General features: G+C 39.4%; 2 protein-coding genes across 8 annotated transcripts in view; both read left to right on the plus strand.

The window, feature by feature from the left end:
• The first annotated feature begins 4,649 nt into the window (after window positions 1-4,649).
• LOC796282 (uncharacterized) lies at window positions 4,650-8,349 on the plus strand. 2 transcript variants are annotated; one of them, XM_068215334.2, is made up of 2 exons: window positions 4,650-6,583; window positions 7,170-8,349. In XM_068215334.2, the coding sequence occupies exons 1-2, from the start codon at window positions 6,328-6,330 to the stop codon at window positions 8,261-8,263; spliced, it is 1,350 nt and encodes a 449-aa protein (XP_068071435.1). In that variant the 5' UTR covers window positions 4,650-6,327; the 3' UTR covers window positions 8,264-8,349. The 2 variants fall into 2 exon arrangements, with proteins under 2 accessions (XP_068071435.1, XP_001336596.1); XM_001336560.9 differs by having other exon boundaries at window positions 5,263-6,583; window positions 7,173-8,349.
• Window positions 8,350-11,348: 2,999 nt separating this feature from the next.
• LOC100500933 (naked cuticle-like protein 3) overlaps window positions 11,349-26,928 on the plus strand; it is a 28,589-nt gene continuing 13,009 nt past the window's right edge. For 5 of the 6 annotated variants that reach the window (XR_012394456.1, XM_073930468.1, XM_073930467.1 and 2 more), the window contains exons 1-3: window positions 11,349-11,559; window positions 11,637-11,663; window positions 11,745-11,797. Coding sequence is in view for 4 of the 6 variants with exons in the window: in XM_073930467.1 (XP_073786568.1) it covers window positions 11,535-11,559; window positions 11,637-11,663; window positions 11,745-11,797 (105 nt within the window). In the remaining 2 variants the exon portion in view is untranslated. The remainder of the gene's footprint in view (window positions 11,560-11,636; window positions 11,664-11,744; window positions 11,798-26,928) is intronic. The other variant, NM_001195615.2, reaches the window with a different exon arrangement.

Consider the following 26,928-nt stretch of genomic DNA (forward strand, 5'->3'; position numbering starts at 1 on the left):
TTTCTAATGCACTGGAAGAAATATATCTCAGCATATATGACTAATAATTCAATTCAGATTTTCTATGGGATGCTTTACAGTATTATATTGTGCATGCACATTAGATTATCTAGTCTGGAGCTAATCTAACCAAATAACTGAAAATAACAGTCCAGAAATGTGTTCAAATTTATAAGTTGGGGAAAAATCATCAATAAAAATGAGCAAAAATCAAGAGAAACAAAAGATATTTACTATTTTGTTGAAATTATGTAGTTTGCAGTATTTTGCATGAATTTAAATGTGTTATTTTTCTATTTCTAAAGATATTCAGTGATTAAAATATAATTTTAATAAATATACCTGTTTAATAAATCTGTTTTGTTCAAATGCACCAAAATGGATTACCTACACTCGCCGGCCACTTTATTAGGTACACCTTACTAGCTCTGGGTTGGACTCCTTATGCCTTCAGAACTGCCTTAATCCTGCTGCAGTTCAAACCGAGTGAAGAGTGAGGAAGAAAGGGGATTTAAATGACTTGAACAAGGCATGGTTGTTGGTGCCAGTGTTTCAGAAACTGCTGATCTACTGGGATTTTCACGCACAGCAATCTCTAGGGTTTACAGAGAATGGTCTAAACAAGAGAAAATATCCAGTGAACAGCAGTTCTGTGGGTGCAAATGTCTTGTTGATGTTGTTTTGCAAAATATTTTCTAAGTCAAAGTTTAAAAAAAAAAAAGTCTTGAGATCTCCGAAGTCTTTAGGCAAAGCAGTTTATTGTTACAGCATCAGTGACAACAGAGACGGGTCGATCGAGTGTGTGATGAGTATAGGCTAGTACACAGTTTAAATACACTTCTTTATCTTTACACTCCACCCAGATTTACACATTAGCACACCTCCATTAGCTTCTCCACTAATAGGATCTCAGCTCTCCCAGATGCTCCCTACCCATGGCTAGTTGAGTAATGTCTTTACCCCCAGTAGAATCACAGGTTTTCACAGGGATCCTACCCATGACCACTAAGGTCTTTCCTTCCTACTTCAAATGTGGCAATTCAGCAAAATCAGTGCTCAACTATATATCTTGTTCACTGTACAGTGAGCTGTCAACTGTAAGTTCAGCTGAAGTTCACGGGCAGTTTTAGGGTCATCATATTTTGGATGTCGTTGCAGCTGAGCATGGGTGCATGTCTGAGTGTGCAGGTGTGCATGATCATGAGTCACACATGAAACAGAACGCCCTTATGACCTTACTTCCATCATTCTGTTCCCATTATGTTACTTACACATCCTGCTCTTTTAATTCTTTTCCTGTTTCCGGCTGTGTTTGCACACTTTGCATTTCTCATCACACTACAGTCTGCTTGAACATGGCTTCATCATAAAAGTAAAAAGCTCAAACATACAAAGCATCATAATAATGCAGTGGAAAGTAATGTGATCATCAGAAATTCATCAATACATCAATAAGTTTCTCAATAATGTCAGAGGAGAATGGCCAGACTGGTTCCAGCTGATAGAAAGGCAACAGTAACTCAAATAACATCTTGTGTGTGGTGTGCTGTCTGGTGCAATATGTCTGCCACCATGTCATCCAGGTGGATGCTGCACACTGGTGGTGGATGAGGAGATTCCCCCTATTGTGTAAAACACGGAGTGTCCAGAAAAGTGCTACATGAATGTAAGTTATTTTTATTATTATTATTATTACTATTATTATTATTATGACTAATAACCATTTGTTACAACCGAGCTCTGGAGAAGAGCATCTCTGAACACACAGCATGTCCAACCTTGAGGCAGGTGGGCTACAGCAGCAGAAGAACACCCAGGTGACACTCTTGTCAGCTAAGAACTGGAAACTGAGGCGACAATTCACACAGCTTTACCAAAACTGCACAACAGAAGATTGGAGAAACGTCGGCTGGTCTGATGAGTCTCGATTTCTGCTGCTACATTCGGATAGTAAGGTCAGTTTCCATATACGTATATATATTACATGATCAGAAATTGATTGAGGTCATGTCCATGTGTTTTGTGATTAATTGATGAATTGATTATTGTGACTAGCCAAGGGCTGATATAAGATTGTAATTGTAATTTTATAAGCAACTCCTGATAACTTCCAGCCATGGCTGTATCCCTTCTTACAGCAACCCTTATTCTTGTCTCTTGTTTACATACACTGGCCTATAAAAGCACCAGAGTCGGTTTCAACGATCATCACATCAGAGTCCATGTTTTACAAGGTAACAGTTTTAAATGAATATTCACAGTGTTTTTCTGTCTGCCACTTTCTCTCCAGTAACACACACTTGTTGTTTTCAGGGCATCTATTATCAAATAGGAGATGTCATTAAAGTGATAGACGAGGATGATGGTAAACCGTATTACGCACAGATTCGGGGATTCGTCCAGGATCAGTACTGTGAGAAAAGTGCTGCGTTAACTTGGCTGATCCCAACACAGGCCAGTCCTCGAGATCAATTTGATCCAAGCACATACATTGTTGGTAAGCAAATACACAAATATGTATGAAATTATATTGTTTTGTTTCCTGCTGGCAAACTTAATGCTCTCAAAAGTGGATTTAATAATATTTATCTCATTCATTTATTTTCATTCATTCATTTTCTTTTTGGCTTAGTGCCTTCATTAATCTTGTGTCGCCACAGCGGAATGAACCGCCAACTTTGTTTGCTTTGTTTGTTTGTTTGCTTTATTTATAAAGCACATTTGAAAACAACAGATGTTGACCAAAGTGCTTTACAAAATGACCAGCATACAAAATTTATACCTATATATAAAAATTAAGCAAAATTATATACAACAGATTAAAATTAATTAATTACAATCAAAGGCAAGAGACAGAAGGTGATTTTTTAAGATGAGACTTAAAAGCACCAAGTGAAGAACATGACTGGATCTGTAAAGGCAGACCATTCCACAGTCGGGGGGCTGCAGCAGAAAAAGCCCTGTCACCTCTTGATTTCAACGTGTTTTGGGGACAACTAGCTGAAACTTGTTTTTCTGACCTGATTGGCCTCAATGAAGTGTGCCAGTGAAGAAGCTCAGAGATGTAAATCGGTGCCAGACCATTCAAACTTTTAAAAACAAGTAGCAATAACTTATATTGAATTCTAAATTGGACTGGGAGCCAGTGAAGAGATGATAAAACTGGTGAGATACTAGAATTTCTTTTGTCCCAGTTAAAAGCCTAGCAGCTGCATTTTGAACCTGCTGCAGTCGTGCTATTGATGCCTGTGAAACTCCAGAATACAAAGAGTTACAGTAGTCCAGTCTGGACATGATAAAAACATTAATGACAGTTTCCAGCTCTTTAAAAGAAAGAAAAGGCTTCAATTTGGCAATGTTCCAGCTGCAACCCATCAATGGGAAACACCCATACATTCTCATTCACACACATACACCGTAGACACTTTGGCTTCCCCAATTCTCCTTTAGCGCATGTGTTTGGATTGTGGGGGAATCCGGAGCACCCGTAGGAAACCCATACCAGCAGGGAGAGAACATGCAAACTCCACACAGAAATGGCAACTGACCCAGCCGGAGCTCGAATCAGCAACCTTCTTGCTGTGAGGCGATCGTGCTACCCACCACGTCGCCATATACAAATAATAAAATTTGAAAATCATTTCTGTATTTAATGAGTAACCAGTGAAGAGCAGATCAAATAGGAGGTGCTGACTCTTACTTGCAGGTGGCAGAAAGTAGTTTAGCAGCTGAATTTCGTACCAGCTGCAGATGAGAGAGAGAGAAGACTGAGAAATCCTATAATAGAGAGAGTTACAGTAATAAAGATGAGCTGAATGAATGTTTAAGGATCACAGTGCAGCTCCAAAAGTTTCATTAATTGTCATTTTTAATATTTATAGTTATCTAGAACTAGTTTATATGTTATACTTTACCATTTATACACAAATTAACTAGTTTCGAAACATTTGTCAGCTAAATGCATTTAATCGTTTAAAATAGAACTAAATATAATAATTAATTCTGTTTTTTACATATTTTAATTAGTGCAAGTCAGAATAAGTGGATCAACAAGGATGTTTGTCTAGGGCAAATAGCATTATAAGGGATCCAACCCACCCTGGTCATAGTCTGCTCACACTAATGCCATCAGGCAGATGCTACTGAAGCCTGAGGAGCAAGTGCCAAAAAGTCCATCCACGATTCCACAGTGTAGGTATATAAAGCTGAAGTCAGAATAATTAGCCCCCCTGTTTATTTTTTCCCAAATTTCTGTTTAACGGAGAGCAGATTTTTCCAACACATTTCTAAACTAAATAGTTTTAATATCTCATTTCTAATAAGTCACGTATTTTGTCTTTGTCATTCATTCATTCATTCCGTCATTCATTCATTCATTCATTCATTTTCTTGTCGGCTTAGTCCCTTCATTAATCCGGGGTCGCCACAGCGGAATGAACCGCCAACTTATCCAGCAGGTTTTTACGCAGGGGATGCCCTTCCAGCCGCAACCCATCTCTGGGAACTATCTTTGTCATGATGACAGTGAATAATATTTGACTTGATATTTCTGAAGACACTTCTGTACAGCTTAAAGGGACATTTACAGGCTTAACTGGGTTAATTAGGTTCACTAGGCAGGTTAGGGGAATTAGGCAAGTTATTGTATACAGTAATGATGGTTTGTTCTGTTGACTATCAGAAGAAAATATAGCTTAAAGGGGCTAATGATTTTTTCCTTAAAATGGTTTTTAAAAAATTAAAAACTGCCTTTATTCTAGCCAAAATAAAACAATTAAGACTTTCTTTAGAAGATTTAGATTTATTTGCTCTGTTAAACATCATTTAGGAAATATTTAAAAAAGAAAAATGAAAGGGGGCTAATAATTCAACAAACAGGAAAACTAAATCTGCAAAAATATACTCCAATTATATCCTAAAAATAAAAATAATGGTAACAACAATAACAGGTATCCACAATATATTCGCTCCAGGCACCACAGTAGAACTTTTGCACCGACTTGGTAAACAAGTGTTGTTTGGTAGTTGGACTCTGGCTTTTATAGCCCAAACTCCCGCCCATTTGTGGGCTAAACCATTTACAGGTAAGAATTAAATTTAACAAATACACAAACATTAAAAAACTTAACATTCAATCCACACCTCATATTAAACACATAAAGAAAAAATCCTTAATATTTAATTAACAGCAAATGCTATTTCAATACTATTGATAGCTAGTGTGTAATAATGATTCTATAAAGAGTTAAACTAGCACAAATTGATTATAATATAACAGTTATATCAAACTGTGCAACAGGTATTTAAGTATTAATTTATTCATTAATTGTGGGATTTTTTTTGTTTTTATCTATATTTATATTTCTGAATTTATAAAAGCTTATTATTGTTTGGTTTTTCTAGTGTTTGATGTTTTTAATGTTCTTGTTGAGTCTGATGTAACGTAATTTCATTTTGCATTGCAATTTATTGTGATGTTTAGAATGACAAAAATAAAGGAAACTGAAACTGAAGTGTTTAATTTTAGCACTGATTGAAACATTTCATTTAACATGTTATTTGAAACATTAAATCAGAAATTATGCTTTATATGTAGAGTAAAGTCAAAATGATTAGCTCTCCTGTGAATTTAGTTTATTTTTTTTGCAAATATTTCTCAAATGATGTTTAACAGAGCAAGGAATTTTTCACAGTATTTCCTATAATATTTTTTCTTCTGGAGAAAGTTTTAGTTGTTTTATTTCAGATAGAATAAAAGTAGTTTCAATTTTTAAAGAACCATTTTAAGGTCAAAAATATTAGCCCCCTTAAGCTTTATTCATTTTTTGATTGTCTACAGAACAAACCATCGTTAAACAATGCACTGCAAATATTATTTACTGTCATCATGACAAAGATAAAATGAATCAGTTATTAGAGATGAGTTATTAAAACTATTATGCTTAGAAATGTGTTGAGAAAATCTGCTCTCCGTTAAACAGAAATTGGGGAAAAAAATAAACAGGGGTCTAATAATTCTGACTTCAACTGTATATATGTATATATAATCTCAAAGTTTAACAGATGTTATACATCCACCATTATTACATGAGTTCTGGATGTACGAATTACATTAAAATGTTTCCACTGAAGCTGTTTTCATTCAAAATGGCCTCTCAGCTGAGCTCTCCTCCATGACATCATGATTAGAACTCTGCACTGCTGTTCTAAACTGATGTTCTGACTCTCGAGCGCTGTTGGTGTGTTTAGGAGTGAACTGATCGACAGCTACTTTCGTGTCTTTCAGTGTTTTTTGACGACTTTTGAATTGAGCATTGACTGTTCATAATGTCACTGTTTACCAGTGTATTTCGGCAGCTGTCTGCATGTTTTACACCTTCATGGGGCAGAAGGCTGAGCCCTCAGATCGCTGATATAGGTGCAGAGGCAGGAGAAAGCAAGGCCATGTCCACACAGAAACACCGCAAGGTGAAGTCCCATCATGGACACAGACCGGACAAAGAGGGAGAGGGTCTGAAAGACCAGGCTGAAGAGGAAAAACAAGCTCTCAGTGCTGAAAACATACAGAGCACCGAGAGAGAAGGTGAGTACCCGTCTGCCAAGATAAGAGAGTTGTTTTGTTGTAGTTGTTTTTACATTGCAGCCTCTAGGGTTTGTACACGAGATTAACGACAGAGCAATAGCGTCAGTTGCAGCAGATTGATTTTACGGCACTAGCTAAACTTTCTGACACCTTTACAGCACTCATGTACATTTCAAATCAATACAGGCCACGACTGAACATGGAGGATGATCTGTAAGTGGCAGTCTCCAAAATTAAACCAAGAAAACACTTAAATATTGTGCCCAGCAGTCTCATTAGGTGAGGTTAATATTAAATAATAATCAAAATAAATAAATGATATGTTTGTTAGACTGCTGCTCTTTTTGTGTTGTCAATATGCTTGTGTTTATATAGACCGATTGGTTTATATGAGTGTTGTGTGCAACGTTTGTATGATTATAACCACTTCTGAAAATAGTGGGGGTCACGAGTCATTGGTGCTGTTATTTTGGGGGTCCCGGGCTGAAAAGTTGAAGAACCCCTGCCTTAAATGACCAATACTAATAACTGTTTGATGAAAATAAAAAGAGTCAAAAATAATAAACAATATTTTCCTTTATTCCAGCAGGAGGAAATGGAGAACCTGGAGGAAAGAAAAGAAAGAGGAGAAAGCTGAAAAACAAAAAGACTCTTCCTCTTCCTGTAGAGGTCAAACCTCTGCCAGCTCCAGCCTGTTTCTCCTCCTCCCCTCCAGTTGGAGATCAACCTGAACATCCAGATGTCCTCGCTCTCCCAGCTGCTGGCCTCAAACCTCTGCTGAAAGACAAAGAGTCTCTTCCTCGTCTTGTTGAGGTCAAACCTCTGCCAGCTTCAGCCTGTTTCTCCTCCTTAACACCAGTTGGAGATCAACCTGAACATCCAGAGGTTCTCGTTCTCCCAGCCTCTCGCCTCAAAGCCTTGTCACCTCTCTCAAACCCAGCATCCCGTCCTCAATCGCCTGTTGAGGAAACTGATGAGGTGCTGCCAAGCTCAGTGATCCAAGTGGCTCCATGTGTCTCTCCAGAACCAGTCCTCCTTCCCCTCCAGAGCTCTTCTGAGGTGGCTTCTCTGTGCTCGATTCCTTCATTCAGTGAGCCGTCTCTCCTCCAGAGTCCTCCTGAAACGCTGCCGATTCCTCCAATCTTTGCGTTTGACGAGGTGGTGTCTCTTGTAAAGCCTCAAGCATCTGAGTGTTCTCCCTCTTCAGGCCTCATGCTCTTTGACTTTGAGGATGAGGAGCTTGAATTCATGGAGTACACGGAGGAAGACATAGAAGCTTTCTATGAGTCTGAAATGAAGCCGAGGCGGATGGCGGCTTGGCTGGAGCAGGAGGAAGTGACGGAGGTCCAGAAAGATGGAGGAAAGGGAGCCTCGCAGGTCATACAAAACCCGCTGAATGAGGTGTCTCGTGATGAGGCGTTTGAGGAGCTCCTGATTCAGGCGTTCTGCACCGGGCCTCCTGTGTACACCGAAATCAAGAGCAGGAAGAAGCCAAAGAGGAACGGCCCGCTGGTTCTGTTCAGCTTGATGGAGGAGAAGGTGAAGAAAAAGCAGGAAAAGAAACTGCGTAAGGAGGAGGAGAGAAATGAGAGAAATCTCCTGCGGGAACGCTACAGAAATGATCCCAAACTCAAACACTTGTGCATCAATAAGCACAATCCCAACTTCTGCTGGTCCTGAAGCGGATCACCGTCCCTCCCTGACACCTCCTCACACCTTTACCCTACTGCACATTCCTGCCTGTAAATAAAAGTGTGCATAGCAAAGCTGAATGTTTCATGACTCTTTCTTATCACTGCACGTTTTATTTCTGATGCACTGGAAGAAATATATCTCAGCATATATGACTAATAATTCAATTCAGATTTTCTATGGGATGCTTTACAGTATTATATTGTGCATACACATTAGATTGTCTAGTCTGGAGCTAATCTAACCAAATAACTTGAAATAAGAGTCCAGAAGTGTGTCCAAATTTATATGTTGGCGAAAAATATGAAATAAAAATGAGGAAAAATCAAAAGAAACAAAAAATATTTACTATTTTGTTGAAATTTTGTAGTTTGCAGTATTTTGCATGAATTTAAATGTGTTATTTTTATTTTTCTAAAGATATTCAGTAATTAAAATATTATTTTAATAAATATACCTGTTTAATAAATCTGTTTTGTTCAAATGCACCAAAATGGATTACCTACACTCGCCGGCCACTTTATTAGGTACACCTTACTAGCACTGGGTTGGACTCCTTATGCCTTCAGAACTGCCTTAATCCTGCTGCAGTTCAAACCGAGTGAAGAATGAGGAAGAAAGGGGATTTAAGTGACTTGAACAAGGCATGGTTGTTGGTGCCAGTATTTCAGAAACTGCTGATCTACTGGGATTTTCATGCACAGCAATCTCTAGGGTTTACAGAGAATGGTCTGAAAAAGGAAACATATGCAGTGAGCGACAGTTCTGTGGGCGTAAATGCCTTGTTGATGCCAGAGGAGAATGTCCAGACTGGTTCCAGCTGATAGAAAGGTAACTAACTCAAATAAGCACCTTTTACATCCGAGGTCTGCAGAAGAGCATCTCTGAACACACAACCTTGAGGCGGATGGGCTACAGCAGCAGAAGACCACACTGGGTGCCGCTCCTTTCAGCTAAGAACAGGAAACTGAGGCTACAATTCACACAGGCTCACAAAAATTAGACAATAGAAGATTGGAGAAACATTGCCTGGTCTGATGAGTCTCGATTTCTGTTGTGACATTCGGATGGTTGGGTCAGAATTTGGCGTCTACAATATGAAGTCATGAATCCATCTTATCTTGTATCAACAGTTCAGGCTGGTGGTGTAATGGTGTAGGGAATATTTTCTTGGCACACTTTGGGCTCATTAGTATCAATTGAGCATCGTGTCAACGCCACAGTCTACCTGAGTATTGCTGCTGACCATGTCCATCCCTTTATGACCACAGTGTACACATCTTCTGATGGCCACTTCCAGCAGGATAACACACCATGTCATAAAGCGTGAATCATCTCAGACTGGTTTCTTGAACATGACAATGAGTTCACTGTACTCAAATGGCCTCCACAGCCACCAGAGCTCAATTAAATAGAGCACCATTGGGATGTGGTGGAAGGGGAGATTCACATCATGGATGTGCCGCTTACAAATCTGCAGCAACTGTGTGATGCTATCATGTCAATATAGAGCAAAATCTCTGAGGAATATTTCCAGTATCTTGTTGTATCTATGAAGTATTAAAGCAGTTCTGAAGGCAAAATGGGGTCCAATCTGGTAAGACGTACCTGATAAAGTGGCTGGTGAGTGTATGTAATTTGGAATTTGTGGTCAAATTGGTTCAGCAAAGTATGATATTTATTCATTTCTTATCGTGATTTCTCTTAGTGGTTAGTGTCTATTTTGTTTGATTTCTTTGCTGAGACAGTGAGTGAGGCGTATAGTGCATTTGTCTTTTTACTGGATATATTAGGGATGGGTGTGCTATTACTTGTTTTATTCTTTAAATATCTGATAAAATTCCTTTCAAAGCTCCCCTAATATTTAAAACATGTTGGGTTTTATTTAAGCTAATGCTTGCACAAAAATGTAATTAATTAAAAAATAATAATTAAAAAAAATTAGCCCAAAGTTGGATTTGTCCATATTTAACCTAATGTTTGGTAAATACAACCCAGCATTTTGCATTTTGAGTCGGATACATACTTTGACTTCTTGCGATCAGATGCAATTTAATCATTAAATGTTAATTATAATGTCATTGCTGCTTTAGGGATATGCTTATATACAGTTGAAGTCAGAATTATTAGCCCCCCTTCCCCCCCCCCCCCAAATTCTGTTTAACTGAGAGATTTTCTCAACACATTTCTAAACATAATAGTTTTAATAACTCATCTCTTATAACTGATTTATTTTATATTTGCCCTGATGACAGTAAATAATATTTTACAAGACACTTCTATACAGTTTAAAGTGACATTTAAAGGCTTAACTAGGTTCATTAGGTTAACTAGGCAGGTTAGGGGAATTAGGCAAGCAATGGAAAAACAATGGTTTGTTCTGTAGACTACTGGAAAAAATATATAGCTTAAAGGGGCTAATAATTTTGTCCTTAAAATGGCTTATAAAAAATTAAAAACTCCTTTTATTCTTGCCGAAAAAAGTAATAGGACTTTCTCCAGAAGAAAAAATATTATCAGACATACTGTGAAAATTTCCTTGCTCTGTTAAACATCATTTGGGAAATATTTAAAAAAGAAGAAAAAAATTCAAAGGGGGTTAATTAATTTCAACTGTATATTATTTTAAATAACCTGTAATTAATAAGAAAATGGTATTTATCATGTTTATAAGCTATGTTTAATATTGTTAACATACTGAGCAGAAAAAAATTTGGATCATGGTGAAAAGTTTGAAAATAATATGTCTAAGAACTTAATCTACTAGTGACTACTGATATCTGAATCCGTCACTAGAGGGCGCTGCAATATAACGCTTGTTTATTGTACCATATCCACAGACACATTGTTTTAGCGCAAGTACTGTTCATGTTCTCTGCACTTTCTACCATATTCCTCAAGAAATTAATTCATAAGAGCTTAATAAGTAAGCAGACTTTAACGTTTAAAGTAAATAGCTTACATTCGCGTTGCAAAATATGATGAACAACAGTGGAATATCTCAATAGGGATTATTTAATGCAAATGTTGGCACGTCTGACCAATGAAGAATCCGTAGGAGGTGCACAGGGTTGAGTCTCACTTTCTTACGCTGAGCAAGACGAGCAGGAGTTGATATTGTCAAACTTCACTGTACATTTGTAGTGTAATATGGACAGATTTACTTGGAAACATGCATATCCAGCTGCATGGTACCGAAGATGTTACTTTTATTCCTGAAATACTCGCTTTCTTAGTTTATCCCATATGAAGAATCGACATGGGAAAGCTGCAATCCAAACATGGTAAGAGACTTTGCCCTTTACATGTCAGAACATATCAATGCACTTTAATCTAATTCTTGTATTTACTTCGCTTCTAGCATATAAACGGAGAGAAAACCCTGAAGGTAAGGTGTGCATCACTTTAATACTTCTGCCATGTGACTTTAATTAAAGAGGTGTTTAAATGGCGGCTTGTTTTGCTATAGGAGATGCTTTTAAGGAGGTTGCCTGTAGTGAGGAATTGGACAGAAACAAGCAGGTAAAATCACTTTTATTTCAATACTATTTACAATAAGCTTCAATAGTTAATGCATTCACTAACATGAACTACATATGAACAATACTAGCATTCCTTAACCAAAGTTTAACATTTATTAATGCATTATTAACATCCAAATTCATGCTTGTTAACATTAGGGAATGCACCGTGAGTTAACATAAACTAACAGGCGTTGCTAGGGTCAATCAAAAGGGATAAGGGCCTTAGCCCCCCTAACAGGCGTTGCTAGGGTCAATCAAAAGGGATAAGGGCCTTAGGGATAAGGCATGAACTCATTGTGATTTAACTATTACAGAAACAGATGTGACTGGCTATATTGTATCTAGATAAATGTGTCTATATATCTATATCATATCTAGAGAGCTAGAACAATTTACGTTTTTCGGACTATGCATGTATTTACATTTCTATGACGCACATTTTATTGATTACAGTTATTCTATTTCACCAAAACTGCACACATTTTATACTGTGAAAACAAATATTAACAACCCGGGCTCATTGTGGAAACGTAGTCTGCAGAAACGTACGGCTGCAGTTTTTGTTTTCACGAATCCGCGAGAGGCCGCTGTTGTGCGCTTTTTCGCACCTCAGACGCCTCTCGCGAGAATCCACCGGAGGCCGCTGTCCGACTGACCGAATGATTGACTGCGCAACTAGCCAATCAGCCGACCCGCCCTCCTCCTTCCCCGAACCCAACCAATTTTACAGATCGACCCGCCCGCCCCCTCGCTTCTCTAAACCCGAGCAACAGTTTACAATTGTCCAAAAAAATAAAAGCCCCGATTTTTTTTTTTTTTCTACTGCATTTTCAGATTTCGCCGCGTTCTCACCCTGTCACGAAACTCGTTCACTTAATTTTTGGGATTCTGTTTTTGTCTTACCTGATTGCTGGAACTGCTCTTCCGAAACCGATCGCCGTGGTCGACTCCTCTCTGCATCTCGAGCCTGCCGACGTACACGGTGAGCTGAGTGGACAATCGGGTTGCAGCGGGGAAGCCCTCCACAAGGAGGTAAGGCAAGCGCGAAAGGGAACAGCGTCACACCACCCCGCAGCGTTCGCTTGAAAAAAATAAACGCGGCCGTACGTACCCCCCGGGACGTATTCTGCTGTCTCCAGAAACGTCCGCGGGACTACGTTTTCAGAATGAGCTTGGGTTGAATATTAAGCTTCATCAGTAGTTAGAAGTATTCAGTTTGGCGAAACAGTTGTATTCTTACCTCATCAGCTTCAGCTCCTCAAAATAATGAATGAATGATGACAGTGCAGTGGCGGGATTTTTTTAACACCCTGTGACAACAGTGCCACTCCCACCTGCTGGTAGAAACAGGTACTGCTGAACAGCTGACTATTTAATTACCCGACAAATACGCTGCGTTAAGTGGAATGCGCATGATGTATGTGGTAATTTTAAGTACTTAGATAACAAATTTTATTTAAGTGCAACATATTCCAAAAGATCAGGGGCTTTTGACAATAAATCAGGGGCTTAAGCCCCCCCCTCGCAATACCACTGCTACAGAACGGAACTCTCCTTAAATGGTGTTGGGCCTCTTCTAGGCATGGGCTGGTTTAAGATTCTGACGGTATGAAAACCTTAGATAACAACATCATGGTGTTGTGATTACTGCTCTAAAACATGCTCAACAACTTTCCGATTGAACACAATATACACTTATACACTAATACATAGGGATGTAACGGTATCAGAATTTCACGCTACGGTAATACCTCGGTATGAATGTCACGGTACGGTATTTATTGAATCATTTACAGGAAAAACAAAACTTTTGAAAATACTCCAAAAAAGTGCCAAAAGTGTCAATGACATACAAATTAGCCATCTATCTGTAAGCTTTGAAACAGGAACTTCAATTTTAATAACAAAAAAATATTAAACCATGTAAAAAAATTAAGTTTCAATTTAGTATTGTTGAAAACTCATCACATTCAACATTTAATCACTCACTCACTTAGATAGAGATGGGTTTAAAGGAAAATCATCATATAACTATAATCTGGTAAAAGCTGGTATCTCTGGGTATTTACAATGTCCCCTGCAACAGAAAAAAACCCTCATTTGGGACTGAGGTTTCTGGGACAGAGATATGACTTGGCCCAGGTTGACAGCAGTGGGTAACGTTGTGCATTGTCTTTCCCCCACTTGAGAAGACAAACCATGAGTGAGATAGAGGTCTCTTTGCGGTACAAGTCAATGTCTGCATCAATCTGAACAGTATGCTGTGTTTCTGCAGTCCCCATGACTGTTATTAGTCGTGTTCCCCAACTTGCAGGCACGTGCACACACAGGGCTCAACCTGTTCAGTGCACATGCCCTTTTTAGTCTTGGATAGAAAGTTCCCTTCCGCGACAACACAGCTGATCAGAATGCGCGCAACAACACCACTATTCAGTACGCGCGCGACAACACCCGCTTTAGGGTTTTCCAGCTCTTTTTCATCCCCGCTTCTAGCAGCACACTCCATTTCCGCATTACTGGATCTGTAGCGACAACAGACCGCAAGGGATTATGGCCAAGCATGGGCTGATGGGAATTGTAGTTTCCGCTACCTCCCGTTCGCTTCATTCGCCTGAGCAAATTTTCTCAGAAGACCTATATTTTTACCGAGTCATGCGACTTCGGTAATATCGAAAAAAATTAATATTGCGGTATAAAGGTATTTACAATACCGTTACATCCCTACTAATACACTTTGTTAGGTACACCTATCCAACTGCTCCATAACGCAAATTTCTAATTGGCCAATTACATGTTAGCAAGTCAATGCATTTAGGCATGTAAACATGATCAAGACGATCTGCTGCAGTTCAAACCGAGCATCAGAAGAAAGGGGATTTAAGTGACTTTAAACGTGGCATGGTTGTTGGTGCCAGACGGGCTGGTCTGAGTATTTCAGAAACTGCTGATCTACTGTGATTTTCATGCACAACCATCTCTAGGGTTTACAGAGAATGGTCTGACATAGAGAAAATATCCAGTGAATGGCAGTTCTGTGGGCACAAATGCCTTGTTGATGCCAGAGGAGAATGGCCAGACTGGTTCCAGCTGATAGAAAGGCAACAGTAACTCAAATAAGCACTCGTTACAACCGAGGTCTGCAGAAGAGCATCTCTGAACACACAACACAACCAACCTTGAGGCGGGTGGGCTACAGCAGCAGAAGACCACACCGGGTGCCACTCCTGTCACCAAAATTGGACAATAGAAGATTGGAGAAACGTTGCCTGGTCTGATGTCTCGATTTCTGCTGTGACATTTGGATGGTCGGGTCAGAATTTGCCAACAAAAGAATTTGCGAGAAAGAATAGATCAATCCTGCCTTGTATCAACAGTTCAGGCTGATGGTGTAATGGTGTAGGGAATATTTTCTTGGCACACTTTATGCCCATTAGTACCAACTGAGCATCATGTCAACAACACGGCCTACCTGAGTATTGTTGCTGACCATGTCCATCTCTTTCAGACCAAAGTGTCTCCATCTTCTGATGGCTACTTCCAGCAGGATAACACACCATGTCATAAAGCGTGAATCATCTCAAACTGGTTTCTCGAACATGACAATAAGTTCACTGTACTCAAATGGCCTCCACAGTCACCAGAGCTCAATCCAATAGAGCACCTTTGGGATGTGGTGGAAGGGGAGATTCACATCATGGATGTGCAGCCGACAAATCTGCAGCAACTGCGTGATGCTATCATGTCAATATGGAGCAAAATCTCTGAGGATTATTTCTAGTGCCTTGTTGAATCTGTGCCATGAAGGATTAAGGCAGTTCTGAGGGCAAAGTGGGTCCAACCCACTACTAGTAAGGTGTACCTAATAAAGTGGCCAGTGAGTGTAGGAGTGAGAATAGGCATCTTTGGATATCTTACATTTCTTTGGATATAAAGTAAAGCCGCTGCACTGTTCAGCTCTATAGCCTGCTTAGGTGTTGGTGCAAACGTGATTTGTTTTTCAATGTTTCCTGAATCTTAGGCTAAATAAAGTAAATAAATATGCTTACTTAACAAAACAAAACTTGCATAAACCTCAGGAACTGTATAAGAGAACATTTTAGTGGTTTTAAAAACCTTTTCCAAACCGCGGTAAACCTTGAAACCAGTTATCGTCCACTGCCTAGTCCCTTTGCTTTTCTCTGGTTTTCTCAGAGGAGCCCGGAGCCTTCATCACTGTGTGAAATGCATATGGCCGACAGCCAGAACAGCAGGGTCTTTGAGCGCAGCCCCACCACACATCTGCTATTGGTTTTGAAAACAGAGGGAGGCTGTGATGGGAAAATAGTTGTAGGAGGGAAAAAGGAGGTGTTGTTTGTGGGAGGAGAGCTGTGAATGGAGATGAGCAGATATACGCTGAAGCTCTTTGATTGCTGTAAGTGTGTGTGCGTCAAAATGTCTAATTCAGTGGTCAGGGTGTTGATGGTTTAGAACTATTTCAATCTTCTGTTGAACACAAAAGAGGATAATTTGAAAAATGTCAGACATCTGTGTTACATCCCTTCCCCTTTTTAGTCTAGGGTTGGGGAAGGAAAATAAAAGAAAATTAAAATTTAGAATTTGAGAATAAAAAAAGAAGACCAAATTAATGAATTGTGTATAAATTAAATAAACAAATTTTGAGGGAACACTTCAATCCTGCCTCAGAAATTTAAACCAACCACAAGAGTAAACTTAAATTATTTTATTATTTGGTTCTTAAAATCAATAAACAATAAATGAAGCATAAATCTCAGGAGAAGGATTAACCAAAACAACAAACAAAACAGGTCTAGCTCAGGAGGAGTACTAAATAACCTAATTTCAGGTAAAAGAAAAGAAACGACACAGGCTTTCCTCAACTCCCTTACTATCAATAAACACAGTCAAACAATTACAAAAATAAAAATGGCACCCTCTCCCTACAGCTTCAATTTTTAAATCAAAAAGTCAGACAAAGAAACAATACAATTACCTTTTACGTACCACACACAAAAGAATATATGTATTTAAATAACAACTCAGAAAACAGACACACTGCCTGTAAAATTACACAACGCAAAAACAAGCAAGTTTCTCAACACAGAGAAACTAAAATTGAACTCACTAGCCCGTTAACTCATTTTTACAATCAACCAGATAAACACCTACAACAATCACAAGTCTGGAGCAGGGGAGAAGTGAACCTCTCCGTGGGTTGAGACGCACTGCTCTTTTGTAGCAGCAGCATTACTGCAGCACGCTCCAATGATGAGCACCACCTGGGCCCAATCAGCTCTTCCTAGTGAGCAGGCAGAGAGACACAGTGAAAGTAAAAGAGAAACACAACATAACCACTCCCAATGGACAGGAAACACACAAATAAACAATAATAATAAATAAATACATCCAAAATATCCTGTTTTGTGTTCAACAAGTGAGAAACTCATAAAGGTTGGAAATAGGCAGGGGATGATAACCGGTTTCAAGGTTTACCGCCTTTTTTTAAAAAGTCAAGGTGTTAAAACCTCTAAAATGTTTTGGTATACCGTTTCTAAGGTATATATAGAGAGTTTTTTTATAATAATAATAATTCATTTTATTTGTAAATGGCGCCTTTCTAGACACCCAAAGTCGCCTTGCAATAAGCATCAACAGCCAAGCTAAAACAAATTAAACATTGCTAAAACAATCATTGACCAAACAGGTTAAAACACAATAGCGAATATAAAAGAACATAATAAAAAACATGATAAAAACAAATGTTATAGAAAAGCCTGCTTAAAAAGATGGGTCTTTAGACGGGATTTAAAAGTGTGAAGACTATCACTGCTCCTTAATCTAGGGGAAGCGAGTTCCATTGCCGAGGAGCCATAGAGCTAAAGGATCTGTCTCCCATTGTGCTCAATCGAGTGCGAGGTGGTACCAGGGTGGAGATGTTGGATGATCTAAGGCAGGGGTCTCAAACTCGCGGCCCGCGGGCCATTTGCGGCCCTCAGTGCAATATTTTGTGGCCAGCGCCGACCGCTGTACACTGACAGAATCAGCGGAGCGGGGAGAGAGAGCGCCCCCCGCTCCGCTGATTCTTTCCGTACACAGCACGCTTGTCACTCAATGCGCGTTGTCGCGCGCGTACTCAAGAGCGGTGTTATCGCGTGTCTACTGAAGGGCGGGACCGAGGGTGTGTCGCGTCGCGGGGGCACTTTTGATCATTTTGGAAGGGCACTTTCTATGCAAAACTAAAAAGGGCATGTGCTCTGCACAGGTTGAGCCCTATGTGTGCACGTGCCTGAGATTGTGTTGATATTATAGGTAGATATAGACTGGTACAGACTGATGTGACTGGAGTGGGGTGGGGGTGTTTTATTTATACATATATACGCCTTTTTTTAGGTGAGGGAATGGAAGTTTTGAGTGAGTTCCCCCACTTTTTTCCCTAGGACTTCAATAAGTCAAAGTACAGGTCTAGACTTAATGATGATCATCTTCAAGCCATACTGAGGGTCTCAACTGCTTCCGCTCTAAAGCCAAATCTGGTTCAGATTTGTGAGAAGAAGCGCTGTCAAGTCTCTGGCAGCAAGGATTAGGCAAAAGATGCCATGTTCAGAAGAACTGTGGATAATCTTCACTCAATGTTCTATTAATGTTCAGGACACTTCATGTTCAGAAGAAATGATTAAAACTGTTAATAATGACATTTGAGGACTTTTTTTTGTGAAATCCCTTATGCGGCCCAGCCACACCCAGACTTTGCCTCCTGCGGCCCCCAGGTAAATTGAGTTTGAGACCCCTGATCTAAGGGTACGAAAAGGGGTGTAGATATGGAGAAGTTCAGTGAGATATAGAGTAGCGAGATTATGAAGTGTTGTGTAAGTTAGAAGTAATATTTTAAAATCAATATGATACTTTACTGGAAGCCAGGGAAGCTGATAGAGGAGTGGTGTGACATGTTCGTGAGATGGAGTTGTAGAGATGACACGAGCTGCATGGTTCTGAACCAGTTGGAGTTTACGGAGAAGTTTGGAAGAAAGTCCAGAAAGAAGTGCATTACAGTAGTCAAGACATGAAGTAACTAATGCGTGGATAAGAATTGCTGTGTTGTTGGTTGTGAGAGAAGGGCGGAGACGAGTGATATTGCGCAGGTGTAAATTTGCACTATGTGTAATATTATTGATGTGACCTTCAAATGAGAGTGTGCTATTTAAGATGACGCCCAAACTCTTTACCTGCACAGAGGGAAAAATTGTGCTGTTATCAATGTCTATTGTGAAATGATCAGCTTTATCCAAAACGCTTTTAGTGCTGATGAGAAGGGCAAGTCACTGTTTAATTTTAAAAAGTTAGCTGGAAGCCAGATTTTTATTTCAGCTAGACATCTGCTCAAAGCAGGAGGAGGAAAAGAGAGAGGGTGCTCGCTGCAGAGCCATTTGAGGAGAGCTGAGCTCCAGAGAGGGGGAGCATGAGCTGTCGCTCCTCCTCCTGTAAGCTGTTTTAATGCGCACACCAACCCCACCCCTAACCCTACCACCAGTGACATCACTCGTAGAAGAAGTGCAAAAAAGGTGGAGCTCAAGCTTAAGCTCCCCCTCGCTGGAGCTCAGCTCTCCTCAAATGGCTCTGCAGCGAGCACCACTTGGGAAAAGAACAGGAGGGCTTGGTGGACAGGTAGAGTTGAGTGTCGTCAGCATAACAGTGAAATTGTATGTTGTGTTTTCTGAAAATGTGAGAGATATGATAAATGAAAATTCTTTTGAATACCTTTTATTTTACTACAGTCATGGGTGTTGTAATGTAACATACCTTATGTGTAAAAACTACAGTAATTGAGTGATTTGTTTATATCACTGTTGTTGTATTACTACATGAATGAGCTGGTCAGTTGTGAACATTTGACATTTTTGCAACACAGTGCTTTCCCACACTTTAACCAGAAGAGGTCCTCATCCAGCTCTGATTTAGAAAGCTTCGAGTAAAGAACGTTTTTCCGATACAATTGAGTCGAGCACTTCACTGGTTCAGAAAGCTTTATTTTACTGTCACTAGCAAACAGGATTAAACAAATAAATAGGGATGGCTGACGTGAAACTTACGTTTCGACACAGTGTCGAGATCCCGAAGCGCAAGTGTTTTGAAACACTGCACCGAAGCATGATCAGAAACACCCAAGTCACGTGACTAAAGTGTTTCGAAACACCTGGTCACGTGACTAAAGCGATTCAAAGCATCGATCAGCTTAGAAGCGTTTCGAGACCTGTCGAATTTTCATTTGACTGCCAGGGTCAGAAAAAAATGTCTGTCTTATACGGCCTTGTGGATTGTGCCTGTGCACGCTGTTACTGCGCTTCAAATGACTTTTGGGTTCGAATCCCGACTTGTACAAACACTCCAAAATCATGGTTTTATGTATTTTAATCATGTTTCTGTTTTATGCTGTAGTCTAGACAGGATACAGCTGCGGATATGCCATTAAATTTAGCATTATTTTAGTAACATTGTAAAACAATAATTAATATTTTTACAGTACTGTGATGGTTGGGTTTAGGGTTTGGGTAGACGTTAATAGAATACAATAAATGGGAAATTTAATTAATAAAATAAATAATTCTTGTTAATCTCTGGCAACAACTGTGTCTGATCTAGCAACAACCCTGTTTTATGACCAGAACAAGACAACTTTATTCAAAAAGTGTTTATTTAGATGTCAGACCAATGTTGAAACAAAACGATACAATAACAAAGCATTACCAACTGGTATTAAAGGATTTCAAAATAGCTGTATCAGCCTGGATTCGACCCCACTATCCCCGGATTGAAGTCGGAAACCGTAACCGCTCCACTACAACAGTTAAAGGTTCAACCCTACAAAGTGGGGTTTAATTCCTCAATTTGCTCAACTGTTTTTTGCTGAAGCTGTTTCAGTACAATACATAAAAAATGACCACTAGGTGTCACCGTAGAGTGGGGTTTCAAACCGTTTCAAAGCTTCGACACATTTGCTTCGACTGTTTCAGTGTTTCATGAAGCCTCGCTTTGCCCACCATTACAAATAAACAAGGCAAGGATCAAAAATATGGCAAAACAAGACAAAAGAAACGCGTTGTAGTGTCACTAAACAGATAACAAGACTCAGCAATGAGTGTCTCAAAGTGAGCTATATATATGTGTGTGTAATCAGCACTTGAGCAGCATCAGCTGTGTGTTTGCAATCAGTCAGGATCAGGAACCGGTTGTGTGTGTGTTGCATGACTGAATATGTAGTCCATAAATGGCCGATTTGTAGTCCTTTAGCGATCTGCAGCTACTAGATCACTGGTGATCATGACAGTTATCATACTGTCAGAAACTTATACCGGCCCAATAGTGAGTACATGTTCATTTTTGAGTGAACTATCCCTTTAAATGTCAAAAGAACAGTCCAGAATCTGTTTATCTGCTATTCTGCAACTTATGTTTCTATTTGGGGTTTTACTGATTCAACTAACACATGTGGTATGTTATAAATAAATAAAGGTAATAATACTTAATCAGATCATTCAATAAAACATTACTGTCTGTGTCACACCATGCGCTCTATTCTGAACACACACACACACACACACACACACACACACACACACACACACACACACACACACACACTCCCTTTCTTACATCCTTTGAAGTTTAATAGAGAATAAAGGGTGAATGAAAGGATTCATGAGAACAGAGACTCCTTTGACCAAGAGCTTTCAGTGTCCCTGACTTTATGACCCTCAGCATGAAAGAACAGCGTCCTAATTAGACAACAACTGTTCATCCAGTTGAAGTCAGAATTATTAGCCCCCATGCATATATTTTTCCCCAATTTTGGTTTAACGGAGAGAAGATTTTTTTAAACACATTTCTAAATATAATAGTTTTACCAACTCATCTCTATTAACTGGTTTATTTTATCTTTGCCATAATAATATTTCACTAGATATTTTTCAAGATGCTAGTATTCAGCTTAAAGTGACATTATAAGGGCACCTATAATGAAAATCATCTTTTGTAAGCGGTTTGGACAGAACTGTGTGCAGGTATAGTGAGTCCACTGTCATATTGGGGGGATGTAAACGCAATAAGTCTCTATTTTGAAATTTCCTGACTAGGGATGCTCATTTTGGTTTATTTTGCCAACCAACAACCACAACTCATTAACCAAATAACAAACAGAGTTATATTAAAATATTATTTAATTTAAAAAATACTTTATATTTTATATATATTTTAACATGCAAACAGCATACAGAACATAACAGAATATCTCCACGCACCTGCACATTCCTGACAGCATAGAAAAAAAGAACAAACTAAATAAAAATAATAGAATAACAGGCCTGCCCTAGATATTTTTCACTTAAATGACAAAATTAGATTACAAAACGAAAACACTGACTGAATCCTTTGTAAGAACCGCCATAGTAAAAGAACCGCGTAATAGAACCACCTTTGTAAAGTACAGGCTACTATAGTGTATAACAATTTTGTTGTTTACGTATGATATTGCATAAATTTACATACATGTTTCATAAGCTATAAAATGAACGCTTCAGTTTGGGGCGGAGTTATCATTAAGAAAAAGTCAAGAAAATGATTGGATTTGTTTGATTCGTATATTATGTAGGCTATTTTAAAAATTTTTATTAAATAAAAACTATAAATAACAAATTTTCCAAATGGAAATAAGGTTGGTTTGTTGGTCGTCAGTGGTGTAAAATAACAAATTATAAATACTCAAATTACTGTTATTGAGTAGTTTTTATTAAATAGTAGTTTGTAGTTTTAGTACATTTTATTTTATTTTTTATTATATATTATTTACATTTTATTTAATAACCCCCCCCCTTTTTTTTGTATTCCTGATGCATAACACTTTGATTTTAATCAAGAACTCAAAGCGATATGAGGCTTATATGTCTGAGTATATAAGCAGCAATCATTAAACTGATGAAGGCTCACATCCAAAACGTTTGTTTTACTTTTCTCCTGAGAGTGTTGACCTTCTTTGGAACTTGTCAATTGCAAAAAAACAAAAACTACTTTGGATGTTAATAATGCATTAGTAAATGGTTAATAAATGCTGTACAATTATTGTTCATTATTAATTCATGTTAGTAAATACATCAACTATCATTAACTAATGAAACCTTATTGGGTTCTCAACTCGCTTAACAAAACAACATTCTTTACTTGTCTAGAAAATGCTTCTTCATATATATATATATATTTGGTTATTTGGTTGAGAAATAAGAGAAAAACACTAAGTAAGAAAAGCATATTGAGGGGCGTCTGACACCCGCATAAAGCCCTCTGAGCTAGAAATCTGAGCCCAGATCAAAGTGCCTGGAGCCGACGGAGCGTGGCTGAGACTCGGCCATCATGATGACAGAAATCACTGGCAGACTCTGATAGATCACTCATCCACTAACACAGCCTTTGTTCTTCAGCCGGCTGTCAGACAGCAGGTTCTGCATGACGCAGAGAGATTGCTTGCACAGTTGGATATGTTTGCTTAAAAAAGATGTGATTTAGTAGAGGGAGAAAGATTTTATAGATGCGTCATAGATTGACTTCTGGAAAACATTATAAGCATTTAACCTCTTAAGGCCTAAGGTGTTTTTTACATGCATTTTTTATTCCTCTTTGCTTTTTGGGCTTATTGGAACCTAATTAGAATAAAACCCAAGGATCATCTTTTGATATGATGCACTTTTAGAGAAAATTGATGTCCATATATGTGGACTCGTGGTCCGAATTTACATAGAACACTTTTCCCTGACTGTTTTGTAATGAATATTTAACATTTTTTGAACATGTTTTGACTATCAGAGAATAAAAACAATGTAATAAGTAATAAAAAAAAATAATGTTTGGGACATTTCATATGCTGCAAAACAGTTGCAGGATGAGACTGTATGTCTGTAATATAAAACACGTATTTTAAATAGCCACTTAAGAGCTAAAATGTGCTGTCCACGTATGTGGCCACTAAGCCCTAGGAGGTTAAAGGGAACCTATGATGAAAATGATCTTCTGTAAGCTGTTGGAGAGGACTGTGTGTAGGTATAGTGTCCACAGTCTTACTGGAGTGATAAAAACACAATACTCTATTTTAAAATGTACTGACGTTAAAATAGGACCCGCCGTAACATGATGGAGTAGGAGAGCGGTTTTCCCCAACCACCGATGTTGATTGATGTAAGTGATCTGGTCAGAGTCTTGAGATTATAATTTAAAAGACCCGGCTAGAGCAATCTCCATTTAATGATTCAGCTGATCCAGTCAGAGTGTATTTCACGTTAAAGATACACTGATTTAGATGAGCGAGGCAGTGGCGCAGTAGTGCTGTCGCCTTACAGCAAGAAGGTCGCTGGTTGGAACCTCGGCTCAGTTGGCGTTTCTGTGTGGAGTTTGCATGTTCTCCCTGCCTTCGCATGGGTTTCCTCCGGGTGCTCCGGTTTCCCCCACAGTCCAAAGACATGCAGTACAGGTGAATTGGGTAGGCTAAATTGTCCGTAGTGTATGAGTGTGTGTGTGAATGTGTTTGTGGATGTTTCCCAAAGATGGGTCGCAGCTGGAAGGGCATCCGCTGCGTAAAAACTTGCTGGATAAGTTGGCGGTTCATTCCGGATTAATAAAGGGACTTAGCCGACAAGAAAATTAATGAATGAATGATTTAGATGCAACCCAAGCTCATTCTGGAAACGTAGCCCCGCGGATGTTTCTGGAGACCGCGATTTACGTGGCCGGAGGTACGTAAAGGCCGCGTTTGGTTTTTTTCAAGCGAACGCTGCGGGGCGGTGTGGCACCGCTTCGCCCCTTCTCTTCGCGCTAGCCAGCCAACGGCTCGCCTCCGAGTGGAGGGCTTTCCCGATGCAATCAGTTTGTCCGCTTAGCTCCCGCCGTTGCGTCGGCGGAGCGGAGGCCCCGGACGAGGAGGAGGAGGAGCCGGCCGCGGTGGACGACGACCAGGATCGAGTCCGGGGAACAGCAGGTTCCGGAAATCAGGTAAGGCGAAAAACGGAATCTGAAAAATAAGGGCGAGAACGCGGCGGGATCCGAAAACGTGGTCGAAATCGAAGACGAGGGCTTTTGCGAACCGTCGCTCGGGTTTAGGGAAGGAGGAGGAAGAGGAGGGCGGCCGAGTCGGCCGATCCGGCGGCTTTTTGCGCGAGAACGGCGCGGGCGCGAACAGCGCGTGCTCCCGAGAGGTGCCCGAGACGCGAAAAAGCACGCACAGCAGCCTCTCGCGGATCCGCGAAAACAAAAACCGCTCGAATATGTACCTCTCGGGACGTAAATCGCGGTCCGCAGAAACATCCGCGGGGCTACGTTTCCACAATGAGCCCAGGTTGTTTAGATGAGTAGGTCAGAACAAGTCTCCAGGTAAGGATTCACTGATTCAAGTGATCCAGTCAGAGCAAGTCTTTGTTTAATGATGGTCTTCTTATAGGATAAGAAAAGTCCGCAATGAATAATGAAAAACCGATGCGCCCTCACTCCACTAGCAGATTCGCGATACGTCACTGATTTTAATCCTGCCCCAAAAGTTTTCCCCACAATTAAAGCTGACAGGTGCTAACGTTGTCTTAACCGATGCTCAACACTCACAAATCTGTCAACATCTTAAAAAAGGTACTCCAAGGTGTCTTGAACCTTTAATGATTGGCAGATTCATGAAATTACAGCAAATATCTAGTCAACGTTTTTCTGATTTGCCAGTTTTTACAGAGACAGTACAGCTTTTTTAAATCATCAGTTGTAGTTTTCAGCATGTGATTTAAATTTCTCACAAAATAAACATTTATTGATGAACAGTTTTAAGACTTCTTTTGTACTTTTAATGCATAAAAAGATAAGGAGTACATTTGATATGTTGCTCTGCTGTGAAGCACATGTGCAGTGGTGTTTAATGCTGGAATAACAGGGACAGAGTGGAGTCAGGAAGGATCGCAGATGATGTTGAGCTGTTTTGTCATGGAGTTTAATTCACTTCCTCCCTCTGAAACCAGCACTGCGATGTGTCTGGAAACAATTGAGTTTAAGACCACAGGAGTGCAAAGAATGAACTGCCTTTTTTTCCCCCCTCATTCCTGCTGAATTCATTACGGGGGCCGCTTCTCCAGCTTAAAAACAGCTTTTCTACACAAATTCTATACCAGGGCTGGCCAACCCTGCTCCTGGAGAGCCACCTTCCTGCAGATTTCAGTTGCAACCCATATCAAACACACCTGCCTGTAATTATCACGTGGTGTTCAGGTCCTAATTAACTGGTTCAGGTGTTTGATATGGGTTGCAACTGAAATCTGCAGGAAGGTGGCTCTCCAGGAGCAGGGTTGGCCACCCCTGTTTTATACAATCTGACTAAGCCATGCAAAGGAGCATAGATCATGTTTGTCGATCTGTCATTTTACAGATGTTGATCCTCTAAAGCAGGGGTTCCCGAACTTTTCAGCCCCCCAAATAACAATGTCAGTGTGCTCGCAACCTCCAATATCTTCTGAGGTGGTTATTAATATGTAAACCGGCGCACAATAGGCCCATCATTTAATTGTGAAGAACGCCACTCGGAGATCAACCTCCATGTTCAGCTGTGCTCTGTATTTATTTTTAATGTATGTGAGTTAGGTAAAGGTGTCAGAAAGTTTAACCTGGTGGCATAAAATCAAAGTGCTGTGTCTTTAATATATCGTGATCGCAAAAAATCAAAAGGCTGATGGCTTTTTATTTGCATATTGTCTTTTTTTATTGGAACTATTTGTTCTTCATTAGTCACCAATATTATTACTTTTAGCTGGTGAGATGTTTCCTTTTTCTTCTTTTATTTCACCTCCATCTATCCATTGATTTATTTACCTATTTTTATTTTTAATTTTTTAGGATTACTATAAATTCTTTATTATTATTTTGCGCTTATAAATTCTTGAATTTATTTATTTGGTAAATACTTAGTTAACCAATTTGCTACTGTTGTTTATGATTTGATTTTAGACTATAACCCATTGTACATTCTTTTTTAAATCTTCATTCATTCATTTTCTTGTCGGCTTAGTCCCTTTATTAATCTGGGGTCGCCACAGCTGAATGAACCGCCAACTTATCCAGCAAGTTTTT

Source organism: Danio rerio, chromosome 19, assembly GCF_049306965.1.
Source record: "Danio rerio strain Tuebingen ecotype United States chromosome 19, GRCz12tu, whole genome shotgun sequence".
Classification (NCBI taxonomy): Eukaryota; Metazoa; Chordata; class Actinopteri; order Cypriniformes; family Danionidae; genus Danio; species Danio rerio.